Below are 16,316 nucleotides of genomic sequence, written 5' to 3' on the forward strand. Positions count from 1 at the left end.
ATTAGACCCCCACCCCCTTTTAATGTGGATATCTGGCTTTGCTGTCCAAAGTAAAGCATCTCTCCAAGGACAATATGGCTCTTTCCTACATAGGTGCTAACATTGTTTTCTTTACCCTTCAGAATGGGAGGAATCCCAGCTGTGAATGGCAAAGGAGAGCGCCTTCTGCTGCATGTAGGAATAATAGATATCCTTCAGTCATACAGGTAAGGTGGTTTAATCATGCTCTGCTCCTGAGCTTTGTTAAGTCACCTTGTAATACTATTTGGAAAAATCATAAAACCCTCCCTTCTGAAGTGAAGGGCCCTGATGATATTGAGTATCCCAGTCTGACTCGGGGTCCAGTGCATAGCTGAAAATTGTAACATCCAAAGTCCTGTAAGAGCCTGTGGTGTTGAATCCATTTTCTTAATGCTAAATGAATCCTTTAAAGAAATTTCCTATTTCTGTGGCAGAGGATAGGAAAAATCTCTCCAATAGAGTACTTTGTCATTCTGCAAGGAAGAAGAAGTCTTCAGCTTCACCCCCTTCTCCTTCTCCCACCTCCAACAGTTCCAGGCGGTCCTAACCTTCCAGCTACAAACACCTAAACCTTTGCTTAAGAGGTGTCAGCCTTGCTGTCTTGCTTGGAGGGAGGTTGCATTCTGAGAACAGGAAGAGTTCACTAAGGCCTCTGCTGTAAGGCAGTGTGAAGGATGGTTTGGCAGGAAGGGGAGGGAACACATTTATCCAATTCTCTTTCTGCCCCCACCCTTTTTATTTAAATTAGGTTCATCAAGAAGCTAGAACACACCTGGAAGGCCCTTGTCCATGATGGGGTAAGTGTTCAGTGCTCAAAATCTTGAGCAAGAATTGCTCTTAGCTAGCTGACTCTAGGATTCTATCGCTGCTTTTATTTATTATGCTCTAGTCCGTGCTATTTGTAGTGCATTGTCTGGTACAGTTTTGAAAACAGTGGAAAGGAGTAACTTTTTGCTCCTAAATGTCTATCAAAGTAGTAATTCTCTTAGATCACACCATGCCAGTGTTTTAGCTGTAATACACCAAGCTTGTTTTGCACCATCTTTTTCCACTGCAGTATTGTGTGTGTGTGTAAAGAATATTGTGTTGGATAAATTATGATCTAATATATAAAATATATTTTTAAATATAATAAAATATTGCATAACTTCATTAACAGTCTGGAAGATGGGATGGAGTGCACACTCAGCAGGTTTGCAGATGACATCAAACTGGAGGGTGTAGTAGATGCACTGGAGGGTGGGCCCTAATGTGATGACCTAGACAAATGGGAGGATTGAGCCAAAACTCATCTCAGGAGGTTCAACAAGGACACATGCAAAGTGCTGCACTTAAGATGGAAGAATCCCACGCACTGGTACAGGCTTGGGACCAACTAGCTAAGCAGCAGCTCTGCAGAAAAGGACCTGGGGGGGTTCCAGTGGACAATCAGCTGGATTTGAGTCAACAGTGTGCCCTTGTTTCCAAGAAGGCTGGCGGCATATTGTGCTGTATTAGTTGCCAGCAGATTGAGGGAAGTGATTATTCTGCTTTGTTCTGCACTGGTGAGGCTACATATGGAGTATTTTGTCCAGTTTTGGGCCCCCCACTATAGAAGGCATGTGGACAAGTTGGAGAGGGTCCAGCGGAAGGCAGTGAAAATGGTTAGGAGGCACATGACATACGAGGAGAGGCTTAGGGAACTGGGCTCATTTAGTTTGCAGAAGAGAAGACTGGGGGGGTGGAACTGATAGCAGGGTGGTTGCAAAGAGGATGTAGCTGGACTGTTCTCAGTGGTGGCAGATGACAGAACAAGAAGCAATGGGCTTAACTCGCAGCAAGAAGGTTTAGATTGGATATTAGGAAAAACTTTCTCACCAGGAGGATGGTGAAGCAATAGAGCATGTTACCCAGAGAGGTGGTGGAATCTCCATCTTTGGAGGTTTTCAAAACTGGGCTAGACAAAGCTCTGGTTGGAATGATCTATTTGGGGCTGGTCCTGCTTTGAGGAGGGAGTTGGACTAGATGTGACCTCCTGAGGTCCCTTCCAACCCTCATTTTCTATGTAACCTATATATGCTGTGTGCATACACACCCCACACACACAGTATGTACCCTTGTATATGGCACAGTTCTCTGGGTTTGGTCCCTTGGTGGTGATTGTTTCAGCTCCACTATATTATTTGCTAAACTAGCCTCTTCCATTTGTTTTTCCTGCCATCCCATTTTTTGTTGCTGCAGCCAGTTGTGCTGCTATAGAAGGTTGACTTCAGGTGTGAAACTACTAGTTCTTCAGAAACGCATCCTAACTTTTGTGTAAATCTCCTATTAAAGGTCAAGGCAAATGCAGTTTATGGTACTCCAGAGACATGGTAACAGAACGGAACATCAGAGCTCTGAGAGAGCGCTTCAGCCTTAGCACATAAAATGAAATACTTAGAACAATTGAAGTGCATTGATATTCTGTTGCTAAATTTTGTGACCACATCAAAATCTGCTGTATCCAGGTGTGCTCTGAACTTCAGTAACTTCATGAGATTCCCTCTGGCTTTATTCATATCATCAGGCTATTGCTTCCTCCAAAAATCTAGGTACCCTCTAAGCAGCAAAATTATCAAAACCTAGCATGAAATTATAACAAGAACAAAATCAAAATGCAATCAAAGTAAAGGCAGTGCTCCAAGCTTATTTATAGCATTAATCAGATCATTTCAGTGAATGCTTTCCATTTTAGGGCACTATCAGCGCTAAATGATGAAATAAAAAACAAAATCCTTATTGGCCATACCAGTAATTCCTTACTTTTGCATGTTTTTTAAGCATAACTATGAACACTTCTTTTTTCTAGGACACCGTGTCAGTACACAGACCCAGCTTTTATGCAGAGAGATTTTTCAAATTCATGACCAACACAGTGTTTCGAAAGAATTCCTGTAAGTGCCCATAGGTTCATTGCCTTGGGGCTCCAGCTACAATCTTTCTCAAGATGTTGGGGAGGGACACCAATGTTTCCCAGTCTTGCCACTTCCATTGCAAACTGTCATGTAGAAGTACCCTTGTTGCTCTGTTCACAAAAGGCAGAGGACTGTTGACTTCCCCAGTCACCCCTTCCATTTTAGAAAACAGTTATGGTGAGATTAGATGAGTTTTACTAGAAGGACCTATACTCTGCCAGAGTTGTCCAATTTATTTGTCTCTGAATTGGATCCAGACCACAGTGCTTCTTGCAAGCTAAATGACCCACCTCTTTGGCAGTGGGGCAGGAGCCTGTCAGCACAGCTCCAGAAGCTAGGGGGTGAATGCTGCCATTGCCTGCTCTTTTTCAGGCTGCCAGTTTGAGTTGCCAGTGACAGCCAAAGATCTTGAATTAAGCAGTGGGCAAAGGAGTGGAGGAGAGGCAAGCAGCAGCAGCGTCACTCCTTGGGTTCTAGAGCTACACCAACACGGGGGCTCCAGCATCTGTGCCAACAGGCCCTGGGAGGCTGCAGTTTAACCCCTCGTGGGCCATATGCTACCCCCTCATGGGCCATAGGCTACCAGTTGGACAACACTGCTCTAAGGTCTCACAGCTGTGTGGTATTACTGAGGTTACACAGCTCTTTTGGTTCTTTTTTTTGTCAGCACAGAGGATTCTTTAGAGCAGGCATATGAAAATGTCTTAAAATGCTACCATCCAGTGTGAAGGTGTAGCTGATGAACACTTGCTAAGAGGACCTTGTGTTTCTCTTGTCACCCTTCCCTACGTGACTTAACTCTGTCAAGGAACTGGGCTCTCTCCATTACAGTTCAGGCCTAGGCTAGGAAGTGATGGAGCCCAGGGAGTTGCCGTAGCTTTCTAGCTGGACACAGTGTCCTGATTCAGAGCTGGAAGCTCTTTAGACAATCAGGTTCAACATCCCAAAGCTACGCCTTCATGGGAAGGAGTCCTTCTGTCTCTGTGTGGGGAATTTATCTGAGGGTTGAGGGATCTTCCCTTTGTCAGAAAGAGAGTTCCTTTTGTGTTGGGTTCATTGGTGGATACAGCAGTTTCATTTTGTTAATTCTTCCCACTCTAGCTCTAAAATCATCCCCGTCTAAGAAAGGACGTAGTGCCTTGTTAGCTGTCAGGATGCCTGGTCCAACAGCTGCATTTTCAGCTAGCCAGCTCCCCTCGGAAAAGGATGACGCCCAGTATGATCTACGTGCTGCCAGAAGTTACCCTACTCTAGATGATGAAGGTAGTGATTTTGGGTTGGTGGTGGGCAGCTGTTTGGTTCCCCTCTCTCCCCTAGCTCTGCGTAGCTGTTTCTTAGCATCCTCCCCTCAACTTGTTCAGTCCCCCCAGTGTGCACCATATGCAAGTTTCCCTTGACAACAGCTTTACATTTCTTGCTGTGCTTTGCAGGTGCTAAACTTAACCAAGACAGGGGGGAAGGTAAGACAGATATTGCCTTGTCAGTATTAGCAACTAGTATATTGGATGATCAGCCTGAAGGACTTTGGCTTTGAGGAGGGTGGAGTCCCTGCTCTTCTTGTAGAGGGAGCGAGCACTAAATGGGATCTACAGCAAAAATGGTCACTCATGTCCCTGCTGCAAGTTGATTATTGCCATTAGGCATCGGTAGTGACGGCATTAACAGTTCAGTTGGCTTCTTGAACTACGCACTGTTTGCAGGAAGAGACGTGGGTATATGGAAGGTAAATCCGTTGGTGCTCAGGTACAGCTATAATGGACCAGACCTTACCTTTGCCAGGAGAAAGATGGCGCTGATTGTTTGTCATCACTTACTTGCATGCTATTATGAGATCAGCACGGTCAAAGACAGTGGCAGCTCAGGCTCATAAGTATTAGGTCTTTATAGTGTAGTCATGTGAAACCTTGACACAGTTCATCTCTTAGGACACTTGGATTTTTATCTCTGACCGTTTGAGTTTTAATCCAGTTTGGGTTCCAATGAAGTTTAAACTCCTGCACAAAGCATTTCATACTGATTTTGTGTGTTGGGAGAGATGTTCGTTGTCAGAGCTGTTCAGGATAGCATTGCTAGTGTGCTTTGTGAATTCCATCAGACTCTTCCTGTGCATATTGTTTAAGATTTGCTTAATGCCAGTGAGCGTGTAGATCCCAGTGGCGGTACAACAGAGTGACATGGAACTGGTTGGAAATATCCAAGTGGTGTTTGCTTTTAACTCATTCAGACTTTCTCTCCTTCTTCCCCTTGGTTGGGGGCCTAGCAGGCAGGCCAGACCTGCTTCCCTGCACTCCTCCTTCATTTGAAGAAGCTACCACAGCCTCCATAGCAACAACGCTCTCTTCAACTTCTCTCTCTGTTCCTGAGCGGTCTCCCTCTGAGACCTCTGACCAGCCCAGGTACAGGTAAGGCTAGCATTCTTAACCTGGTTATCCTAGGGCTGACTGGCTTTAGTTAGCTTTTGCACTAAGAACCTTGGCAGACTTCCCTATGCTGTGCCATAGAATGCTAATGCTGATTTTAATTGAACCTCTTCTGGGAGCAAGCAGACATGGCTTTGATGGGATTAATTATTGCTGGCAGAAGTGTCAGCTGTTAAATAGAGCATCCCCCTTGGGGCAGGGAGGAGGACAGATTCTTCTTACCACCCAGTCAGGTAAACCTGTGTTGTGATCTGTCTCCACAGGAGGCGCACGCACTCCTCAGGGCAGGATGGCAGGTAAGATGTGCCGGATCTCCCCATGCGCTCTGGGAATTGGTGTGCAGATATCCCACCCAATTGTCCATGGCAAGTAAACATGGCCAAGCTCTAATTAAGAAGTGATTTTTTTCCCCCCTGATTGTAGGCTCAAATGGAACTGCTCCCTTTCCCTTCTACCCTGCTTAGGGGTGAATTTCTCCCTGTGACCTAAATTAAGAATCATTACGTATAGCATCTTTAACTAAAACATCCTAAAATGCCTTCAGTTTACAAATGAGAAAACTAATGTAGTAAGTGAAATGACTTGTCTCAGGTCAACCAGTGGCAGAGCCAGGGATAGAACCCAGATGTCCAGAGTCCTGATCCAGTGCCTAGCTACTCAGTCACACTGTCTTACAAGCTGACACATCCCTCTTATGTGCAGTCTGTTGCCTTGATGCTATGCAGATATATCAAGTGATTCTTTTCTTAAAAGCTTCTGCTCAAGTTCATTGTGGGTAATACTTGCTCTTGGCACCTGCAGAAGTTATGCTAAATGTCACTGGAAAAAATATAAAAGGCCTAAAGCTCATGGCAACATGGAGCAAAAAACCTTGTATTATGTATTTATCTTTACTTGGATCTGATGTTAACATCGTGCAGCTGTACAGAATTACTTGTGGCAGTAACATTGATCACACTGAATTGGAGTCAAGAATCTGTTCTGGTACTGGCTCTGCCCCCAACATACTTGGCTAAGTCAAAGGTCAATCTTCAAATGTGGCTTCTGCTTTGGGGTGTTTCAGTGTTTGAGTGCACAGCACTACACAGGAATTATCAGATGGGGATGGGGGCCAGGTCAAAGAACCATTTGCTTCCTTATCCTGTCTCAGGTGGGCTGGCTTTGTAGGAAGCTGAGAACCCTACGGTAGGTAATATAGGCTAAACTGTTCAGGGTCTTACCCTAGTCTCTAATCAAGTTGGACAAGGGCCTGACATAACATTTTAACAATCATTTCTTCAATTTATTAGGAATGACAAAAGCTCTTCAATGTTGTCTGTATAACTATCCAGGCTCATTTTGGGTGCTGGTATTGCTAGATGCCAGGGGCCTCTTACGGAAGAGTGTTGTGGACCCGCAATAGCAGTTGGCATGAATAGATGTATTTAAGCATTCCAACTCCTCTTGGGGAGGGGAGGGGGGTTACTGTCCAGGTGCAAAATGCCCCTGCCACCTTCCCCCCTGAATTCAGACACCTGTAGCTGGATCTCAGACAGTGTTTGAAACTGTGGGCCTTAATTTTGGGACTTGTTTGCCCCTGTAGCGCTGATGCCTGTGTGCTTTATCACAAGGGAGTCAAAGTACAGAGTTCTTGTACAGAGCATGTTTATGCATCTGGTGAAAAGAGGCTGCAAATACCAAGTTATTAATGCATGAATCTCAGTGAAATTACATACCTTAGCACACGAAAAGGGAACTTATCTAGTTTGTTCAGTTCCCCATAGTCTTGCTTTGAGCAGGGGATTGGATTAGATGACCTCCTAATGTCCCTTCCAACACTGATTTTCTATGATTCTGTAGTGTCATACCTCTGAATTACTATAATCTTATGGAGAATTCCCTGGTTTTGGGGGTTTTTTAACCCACCACTGCAAGAAACAGCAAAGCCCAGCTGCTGAGCTGATCCAGTAGAACTGTCTGACAGCTCCACCTGCTGGCTCTGCAACCTCCACTTCCTAAAAAGTGTGCTCATGCTGTATTATATCTGAGCTTGACACAAGCACTGTCAAGGGAAGCACCAGGAACAGTCATGGTATCATCTCTTGGTACCTCTAGCAAATCCAGGGCATTAAATGTAACTTTTCTCCCACTTATTGTGTCCGTTACTTAGCCGTTCCTTCCCATGAGGGCCATAAAACAAACTAGCTATTCTGTAAGTCTTGCTCAAGTAGACAATTACTTGAATACTATAAAATATTAAACTGAAGACAAATCCACAAGTTATGTGGCTCTCCCTGGGGTAGGCATGTATAGTCTAGACTAAAGCATATATTAACCCTTTAATACTTAAACAGTGTTGGCAAATCAGGAACCACAGAAGAGGCCAAAGGGCTTTGGCCAGCCTGAAGCGCTAAAACTTAAGAGCTAGCCAGCTGCTTCCCATGGGCCAGCTATTCTCTACCACCTCCTCCTGTGGCAAGCAGCTTCCATCTGTCACCCAGCCAGCAGGAAAATGGGATGAAGTACAGGTCTTCATGTTGTCAGCTGGCCTGATCCAGCTAGTCTTGCTGCTTCTGTTCTCTTTTATCCACCTCTCAACTTCTTGGAAAATAAAATTTGGAAAAGACTGACTCCTTGATCTGGGAAGTTAGGGTGTCAAAAACTGTCTAAAAAGATCAGCCACTGGGGAGATCCTGACTCCTGTTTCTGATTGCAAAAGCTGAGGTAGCCACATCTCTGCTATCAGCAGTACTGCAGGTGGATGGTCACAGGCTATTACTTTTGCAACAAGTTGCTGGGTGCCTGTACCAAGGCCAGACCAGATCCGCTAAGTTGTGCTGCTGACTGCAGCGTGTGAGGCTCTGAGTAGTCTGACCTAAAGCAGATTTGTGATGATTGGGTATTGAAGACTGAACACTGGAACGGAGGAGAAAATAATAGGTTCTGTCTACACCAACAGGTAGGGCTGACTGTAAGACCATCCTCAAGCCCATCCAGCTATACAGTCAGTTCCTAAACTTGACTTCTAGTAGCAGTCCAGTTAAGCCTGGAAGCTGTTGAACTCCTGGGCATGAGGCTGACCAGCCTGCATTCAGCTCCTAGCTCTCCTCTTTCTGCAGTGTGTGTAGAACTTGTCTGGGTGCTGCAGTCCTCAAACACAGGATGCTGCCTTGGGCAATCACGCAATGCTGCTTGAGGCCTTGCTGCATCCTGCTTCCTTGGTCTGGTGCCTGCAGAAGTAGAAGCAACACAGGAAGAGACGAGTCATCCATGGACTAATTGTTAAGCGGACTGTGCAAAGCAACATGGGGTACCTCTTAGTGGCATGCTCAAAAAACAAGCACAATGTGGACAGCTTTTGGTGATGGCCACAAGGAGCAGACACTGCATTTGTCCCTGAACGAGGTGTGTCTGTGCTTGTCCTGGAACAGAAATGTCCCAGGATTGGCATGTACACACATTGCCCTTCTAATCAGGGTTTAGTGACTGGCTGAATGCACTGCCACTCTTCTGCCATTGATTCAATGATGCAATCTTGGGATAACCCTTCAGGTGCTCTTTGCAGTGTCCCAGGATAAACTGCTAGTACTTCTTATTCCATGAACCTTTTTTTAGGGTGTATCCTGGAACAGTGGAGATGGATGTCTGAACAATTGCACTTTGTCCTAGGGTAAAATAATTTATCCTGGGACAAATGTGGCATTTGTTTGTAACTGGTATGTGATACACCGGGTAGGACAGCTTATATGGCTCAGGCTGGTTGTGGATGATTGAAAACTTGACCCTGAATATCACTGTAAACATATACAATGTGGAACTGAGCAGATGGGTTGTCTTCCCCTTGCTTTTGCAGGTCACATGAGGAAGATCGGGTTGAAGAAGAGCTCCAGCAGATAAATGTAGAGCTAGAGACAAAGTGTGACATTGAGATTGTGGCTCCGGAAGAAGATAAAGGGTAAATATTTTATACAGGAAAGTAAATAGGTCTTTGGAGGCTTCCATTGTTGTTGGTCAAGAGGAAATGCTGATTCCAGCATATAGTCCTCTGACATGGGCTGCTTCAGAGCTGCCCACCTGGGTGGTGGATAGTTGTGGCACTTGTGGGCACTTGGAGCCAGATGGTGGCGGGCAGAGGTGCTGATTTTTTCATTTCAGTTTTGAGATGCGTGGGGACAAACGTACTCCATGAGTCATGACACATTTCACTAATAGTTTAGTTTCTTACCCAAATAGATCAGTGGAACAGCATTGGTCTGTATCATGTGACCATGACTTCTGGATTTTCAGCTGAACCTTTTTTAGCTCCTCTAATATATTGAGCGTTTTCCACTTTGTCTCTTTTTAAATTAAGACAGATCGTCTTCTTTTCTTTGTTCTTTTTCAGGGAGGCAGCTTCTTTAGCCTGTGCCATTGTAACATCCACGGCTACAATAGAAGTGGAAACGGCTAGTCAGGCCTCAGAACCAGCCAGCCAGGCTTCGGATGAAGAAGATGTGCCAGTCACAGACATATACTTTGTAAGATACTTAAGCTACATAGTCTCTGTTTTTAAAAATGTGAGCTTCGTGTTCAGGCAAGCCTGTAACTAGGTATGAATTACCAGAACAGTAAAGTGAAGAAAAATATCTGATTTGGGTAATCCATAAGTTATAGATCAGAAACATTTAACTAGCTAACTGCCCACTCCTTGGTTAGTTAGAAAGGTTTTTAATCCTGTCATCTCTGGATTAAACCTTTAAGTAATAACAAGAATTCTGGCAGAGGGATGAATGGTACTGCTGTCTTAAGTGTACTCTATAGTTGTGTCTCTTTGCCTTGTTCCTCTTATAGTTTTGCTACCTATATATGCACAAGTCGTAGAAGGGTTTAAATAGATCAAGCTGTCACATTTGGGAATCTTGTGATAATCACACTGCTCAAAAATACTAAGATTTAAATTATATCCTTGTTGTGTCCTGGAGACAAAACTGAGAATATTGCTGTGCCAGCTCACCTTGGAGGTTTGTGATGAACTCAGTTTTTCCCTCCCCTGCAGGCAAATGCATTAGATGCTACAGTGGATGTTTAGTACTAAATCGGGGAGTAAGTGACATGGTTACTGGATTAGCATCAAAAGTGTTGTGTAGCTTTGCGCTGGATTTCTCTGTCATCTCTCACAATGATTGAGCACCTTCTGGAGACTAGAGATTTTTCATAGCACAGAGCTGCTTCTCTCGGCTGTCAAAGGTCAGCAGAGAGGACCTGAGGCAGCCTGTGTGGTCTGCAACATCACTGCCTCACCTTCCTCCTTGCATTGACACTGGCCATGGCTAGGGAGCCCTTCCTTAAAGACTATGAACTTAAACATCCATACTGCAACCCCGCTGGCTGCAGCTGTTGTAGACCTATGCCCCCTGATTTGACACTTTGGTACAAACAGATCACTGCAACGAGAGCAACATTTGTCTTTCCTTGTACTCATGTGACTCTTCTGCAGAACTGCTCATTCATTGCTGAGTAACTTTGCTCAAGGGAGTTGCAGAAGGAATCGGCTCAGTTTTAAAAGATTACCTGTTTGGATTTTTATGCATGTTGTTCAAAATGCAGTTTTTTCTAACCCTTGCTGCTCTGTTTGCCTGTGAGTGACAATTGAATGGGAGTTCCTTCAGGTACTGTCCACTTTACTAGGAAGTGACTTGTAGCAGGGTTTGCCATCTCCCCACCCCTGGGCGATCATATTATTTCACTAAGTTTCTGGGGAAATAATCAATTGTTTGCAGTGTGCACAAATAGCCTAACTTCACCTCTCATTGAGGTGCTTTAGTTCCAAATGTGTGTGGTGTGTTGTGCAGTGTTCACCTTAACTGAAGGGAAAAGTTGCTTTTAGTTCCCACTGACACTCTCCTAGGAAAACTGCTTCAATGGAAACTTGGGTAACTTGGCAGCTAAGCATGATGTAGCTCAGGACTGCAGGTGCTCTGTAACAGGTGCATTTTGGGATAGTCGGTGAAAGGATGCTGTGACCAGAGGAGAATTGGTAGGGAGTCCCAAGGTACCAGATACTTGCCTCTAAAAATCTGCTTTTAAATGCTTAAGACAACAAGTGGTGGGGGGGATGCACTTTATCCCCACACTAGTCTGGAGGGGAATAAAGGTGCAGATCAGCGTGGCTGGGCCCAGGGGGCAATACTGGTTCTGTGCACGGCTTTCCCTCCATTTAATCCGTTCAGGTCTGGAGATGCCCAGTCCCTCTGTTACTTTTTCTTTCATCCATTCTTTCATTCATCCTTTGTTTCCTTTCTCATCTCACTTGCCCTGGTGCCATCCAGTTCACAGATGGGAGGTACTGGATTTACTCTCCCCGCCAACACAGACTCCGAGCCGCCTCGTTTTCCTCTGGGACTGTAAGTGAACGTGCTAGTGCACAAAGGGAGCCAAGCTGTGGCTTTGAAACACTGGGGTTCAAGCTAATTCCTACTGGTTCCATCTCCATGGCTGCTCCACAAGTGGCTTTGCTTTGTGGGGATTCTGGACTGCAGTTCAGGCCCAACAGGGACAGGCGTCATGGCCATAAAGACCCTGTTTAATGGATTCCCTACAGCTGTTCCTTGAAGCTACTGGATGAAACCTTGGGAATGGATTTGAATGCAGGAACTCATGTTTCTTCCCATTTCCTCCTTTTTCCTCCCACTTTTTCTCAAGGGTAGCTACAAAGCTCTTGGTAAAATTCAGCCTGTTATTTAACCCTTTACTGCTAGCATGTTTGGCAGCACGTGACATTAGCTAAGCTGTGCTTCAGTATTTGTGTAGTTGTGGCCACATACTCCTGAATTTCCAGAACTGGATTCTGAAGGAACACTGCTTAGAGAAAAGTCCAATAAATGTGACCTTTTAGGCTACAGGATGCTGGCATCTAGGATGCTAGTCAGCTGCTAATACTTAAGGACCTTCTAAGAATCAGCAGGTGGATGCGAGGGTTTCTTCTTCCTAGAAAGTGGCTTCTCTTTTGTGGTCCCTCCTGGCTCCCACTCCTCATCCAGTGCTACCTTTCCCCTCTGCTGAAAGTTCTGTTTGCAGAATGAATATGCCCGTCTGCCTTCAAAAGGAAGCAGAGCAGTAGCTTTGTGCAGTAGCAGCTACCAAGGGTCTGGGACTCCAGTCTAGGTTCCACCACAGCTCACTCTGACTAGGCTAGTCGCTGCACCTTTGCACACCTTCAAATCGTCCATGATCGGTAGGTTATGTGGCATACCCACCCCATTCCTCTGCCTGCAACCAGGAAAGGGAGGAGTGTGGGGCACACGAAGCAGTCTGGATGAGGATACGGCAAGGTGCAGACTGAGCATCGTGTGCCGTTGCGTGAGGGGCAGTGGAGAGGAGTGGTCAGAGCAGACCTATGTGTAAGAACAAGAATTGCTACTCTTACTGGAGCCCATTTTGCTCCTATTCATCATCACATTAGGAAGCCTTGGCACCAAAGACCAGGCATCAAATGCTACTTCTTCCTCTCCACCCAACAAGGACTGCAGTTTTAGTCACTGTCTCTTTCCATGTGCACCTAGTGCTTTCAGAAGGCTGAGGAGGTGGCTACATGGTTCAACCAGAGCAGTAATTATCAGTTAGGGTTGAAAGAAGCTGTGGAGTAAGGTAGGTTTGGTTCAGCATGCAGGCATGTTCCTGGGTTTGTAGCACTGGACTTTTTACCCCCTCCTGGCTGCTCTTTGTTCTCACAGCCTGCAATTATTGATGGAATTCAGCATGTGGAACCCCCACCAGTGTTTCAAAGCTCTGCTGCTGGTGCATTGTAGCTGTACGTCCTAAACTCTCAGCATTGTTTCCCTAGGCTGGTAAATCTCTTTACCAGGCTTAATCCAATCCTCCTTTTTACCTCATGCCTTTAAATGCAACTGGGAAAATGAAACAGTCTTGTGATAAAAGTGGATTCCTCTGGGACTATGTCTGAAATGGCAGCCAGGCTTGAATTTTGGCTGCAAGTTTCTTCCTGTGGCCTGGAAGCAGAAGGTTCTTAAATATTGTTGTGGGCTAGTAAGCTCTCTAGGCTTTTACCCAGAACAATCCAGTTGCGTGTTGCCTCCCTGTTGTGTACCTGTTCTCTATTCTCCATTTCCTCACTGTCTTACTGATTTACCTAGTAAGATCCCTGTCATGGCCTGTGTTCACGATGATCAAAACCTGCCAAGCCTCCACACTTGGCTAGCACTTAGAGGGGGAGGAAGGTGTATCAAAAGATTTCATGTTTCACCATAAGAGTTCCTTTAAACTTCAAGTGACAGTAACTTTGAATGTACTGATGCCACCTCCAGTGAAGGCATGCAGGAAGATGGTTTATGGATAGAACATGGGGCTGGGTGCTGAAAGAGTTGGATTGTAATTCTAGCTTGGTCCCAGACCTGCTGCCTGACTTCGAGCAAATTGCAGAACTTGTCTGAGTGTCTGTCCCATCTCTGTAAGGATGTTGCTGGCCGCACACAGGAGTTAAGGCTCAGTCGATGCCTGGATTGGATTGCTTTTGTGGATCCTCATGCAGAAAGTGCTACAGCAGTGGAAGGAGGTGGTGCCACCTCCACTGTAGTGGAAGTAGAGGCTCCATTTAATAGTGCTGATGCCGGGCTGCCCCATGTGATAGGGCATGTAACGTGATAGGGTATGTAATGATAGGAGAGGCTCCTTCTCAGGCATTGTGTTTTAAGCTCAGTTTTCTGGTGTACAGCTGTTCTCACTGTATTGTTTCCTATTCTTTTATTTTCTCCTTTTATTTTCTCCTCTTCTCTCCTTTGCTCCCTATTCTGCTGCTGCTGCTCTTGCACTCTCCCTGCCGTCTCTGGCCATTCTGACAGCCTACAGACGAGAGGAGTTGGGTTTACTCCCCCCTCCACTATAGCACTCAAGTCCACTCTGTCTCTGATGAGGAGAGCGATACAGTAAGTGTAATAAGAAAAATTCAGTGGGTGCCTGGTGGGTCAAGCTCAGGACTTGCACTGCATTGCCAGCATGCCAGCTCATGGCTCTAGATGTCGGCTTGCAAGAGAAAGTCACCTTGGCTTCTGCGTGCTTGCATGGCTGTAGTATGGTCCCAGCGTAACTTCAACTGGTTCTTTGGCAGCAGGCAAGATCTGCTGTGCAGTCAGGATCAAGGTAGAGGTTGACAACACAGCTGCCTTTAGCCTGCACAATCATTTAGTACAGTCAAACCTCAGTGATCCATAGCATTCATCTCCAAATTGCCCTGTTACTGGAGGGCCCAACATGAACACGGTTTTCTCTTCAGACCTCTTTTTTTGTTCAAAGGACTTAAAATGCAAAGATAGATGAGATTCCTACAGAGATGCTTACATGTTAACTGCTTTCTCCCTGCTTTTTTCAGTAATCACTATGCAGACACTGAAGACTCAGAGACCAGCGTTTCCCTCTGCAGGTTGACGTGTTCCCTTTTCGTTGATGCAGCCGTTCCAGAGGGATGGGGAAGAGCTTGCTGACACCAGTATTGCTGCACTGCAGGATCCCAGGCACTGCATTTCAGAATGGAGCGCAACTCTAAACATGTATTTATATCTATCCAAGATGTGGACAGCAAAGAAACCTCCTGCTCAGGGCTCCCAAAGGAGACTTTCAACTGGGTGGTGAGAATCCTGGGTAGTAACAAAGTGTTTCCAAACGTGCACTACTGTAGCTACCTACCTGTGTGTGATACTGTGAACCTTTTTAATTTTGTAATCATGTATTTATTTTATCTTTGCACAGACACAGCACAAACGTGCTTTTTTAAAAGTTTAGTTTACTGCACTTTTTTTGGTTGTCATATTTATGTGCTTCATAAACAGTGTGAAACCTCACTGGAGGTGGCAAGAGGGCAGATCTTCACTGGGGAGGGCACAACAGGAATAGCTCCATGACTGAGGCAGCAGTGTGGTCTAACCCCAGACAGCAGGACTGAGAATCAAGGGGGCCAGAGTCCTACCCAGACTCTCACTGATTTGTTGTGTGACCTATCTAAGTCACTGAACCACTCTGTGCCTCAGTTTTCCCATGTATGAATGGGAATAATATCCACTTCAATTAAAGCACTGAGACCCTTGGATGAAAGGTGCTATATAAATGCAGTATATTTAAAGGCTATTCAGTAAAATTGTTCCTATACTAAAGCACTCCAAACTAGACATGCTATTTTTATCTCAATTTTTGAAACAGTTAGTGATGGCTACAGTTAATTTGTAAATCTGTATGGAAAGCAAAGAAATGTGGCAATAGTGAGGTGGTCACCTTGGCTCTCCTCTGACAGGGATGCTGCTTTCACCATATGCTCTATGTTGGGCTGGAGATCCATTCTACCCTTCATACTTGGTCTGCTGTGTCCTTTTATCAGCTAACATATGGATGTTCCCAACAGACTGCTGTCCATGCAGGCTGGTGAGTGGGCATGGAAAGATGAGAACTGTGCACATCTCCACAGACTTTCTGCCTCATAAATATGAGTTCCAAAGCCCCCTTCACCCACTTCTGGTGTAATCTGTGCTGCATTCTACTGAAATCACGTAGTACTTGGCATATTCATAGCTGTATCTTTTGATGGATAAGCAAGGGGCACAGAACAGGAGGTTCACAGGTGTCCACCCCTTCCATTCTCCTCTCCTGCCCCTCTGCCCCTCATACCCCAAAAAGGCTGGTCAAGGAGATGTGCATGCACGCACATACACCCTGCATGTTAAAGGCAGTAACAGAAGCCCAGTTCTTGGCTTCTGTCTGTGCTGGGGAGTATGACACATGCTACTGTACATGCAGTCATGGAGAGCCAGATGGGTAATATAGCACCTGGGCCTCTGCTGTGGACAGCTTGTTCTTTGAGGCCTGCAAGCTTTGGATGAGACAGACAAAATGTGGCTTTGCTTTGCCATGAAATAGCATGAAGCAGTGTTCTGCTTAAGCTCATCCTTGTGGTAGCAGGATGCAATAATGCTTGGTCCAG

General features: G+C 45.4%; 1 protein-coding gene across 3 annotated transcripts in view; it reads left to right on the plus strand.

The window, feature by feature from the left end:
• The window catches only part of PIP5K1C (phosphatidylinositol-4-phosphate 5-kinase type 1 gamma), a 103,042-nt gene extending 87,534 nt beyond the window's left edge, over window positions 1-15,508 (plus strand). The window contains exons 9-19 of one of the 3 annotated variants that reach the window (XM_019513265.1): window positions 123-206; window positions 770-818; window positions 2,849-2,933; window positions 4,056-4,217; window positions 4,385-4,414; window positions 5,218-5,356; window positions 5,638-5,670; window positions 9,207-9,308; window positions 9,738-9,870; window positions 14,191-14,274; window positions 14,718-15,508. In XM_019513265.1, the coding sequence (XP_019368810.1) occupies window positions 123-206; window positions 770-818; window positions 2,849-2,933; window positions 4,056-4,217; window positions 4,385-4,414; window positions 5,218-5,356; window positions 5,638-5,670; window positions 9,207-9,308; window positions 9,738-9,870; window positions 14,191-14,274; window positions 14,718-14,720 (904 nt within the window). In that variant the 3' untranslated portion in view covers window positions 14,721-15,508. The remainder of the gene's footprint in view (window positions 1-122; window positions 207-769; window positions 819-2,848; window positions 2,934-4,055; window positions 4,218-4,384; window positions 4,415-5,217; window positions 5,357-5,637; window positions 5,671-9,206; window positions 9,309-9,737; window positions 9,871-14,190; window positions 14,275-14,717) is intronic. The other 2 variants (XM_019513267.1, XM_019513266.1) reach the window with 2 other exon arrangements.
• Window positions 15,509-16,316: the final 808 nt, after the last annotated feature.

The sequence above is a fragment of the Gavialis gangeticus genome, unplaced genomic scaffold (genome assembly GCF_001723915.1).
Source record: "Gavialis gangeticus isolate Ggan-Ray unplaced genomic scaffold, GavGan_comp1, whole genome shotgun sequence".
NCBI classification, from domain to species: domain Eukaryota; kingdom Metazoa; phylum Chordata; order Crocodylia; family Gavialidae; genus Gavialis; species Gavialis gangeticus.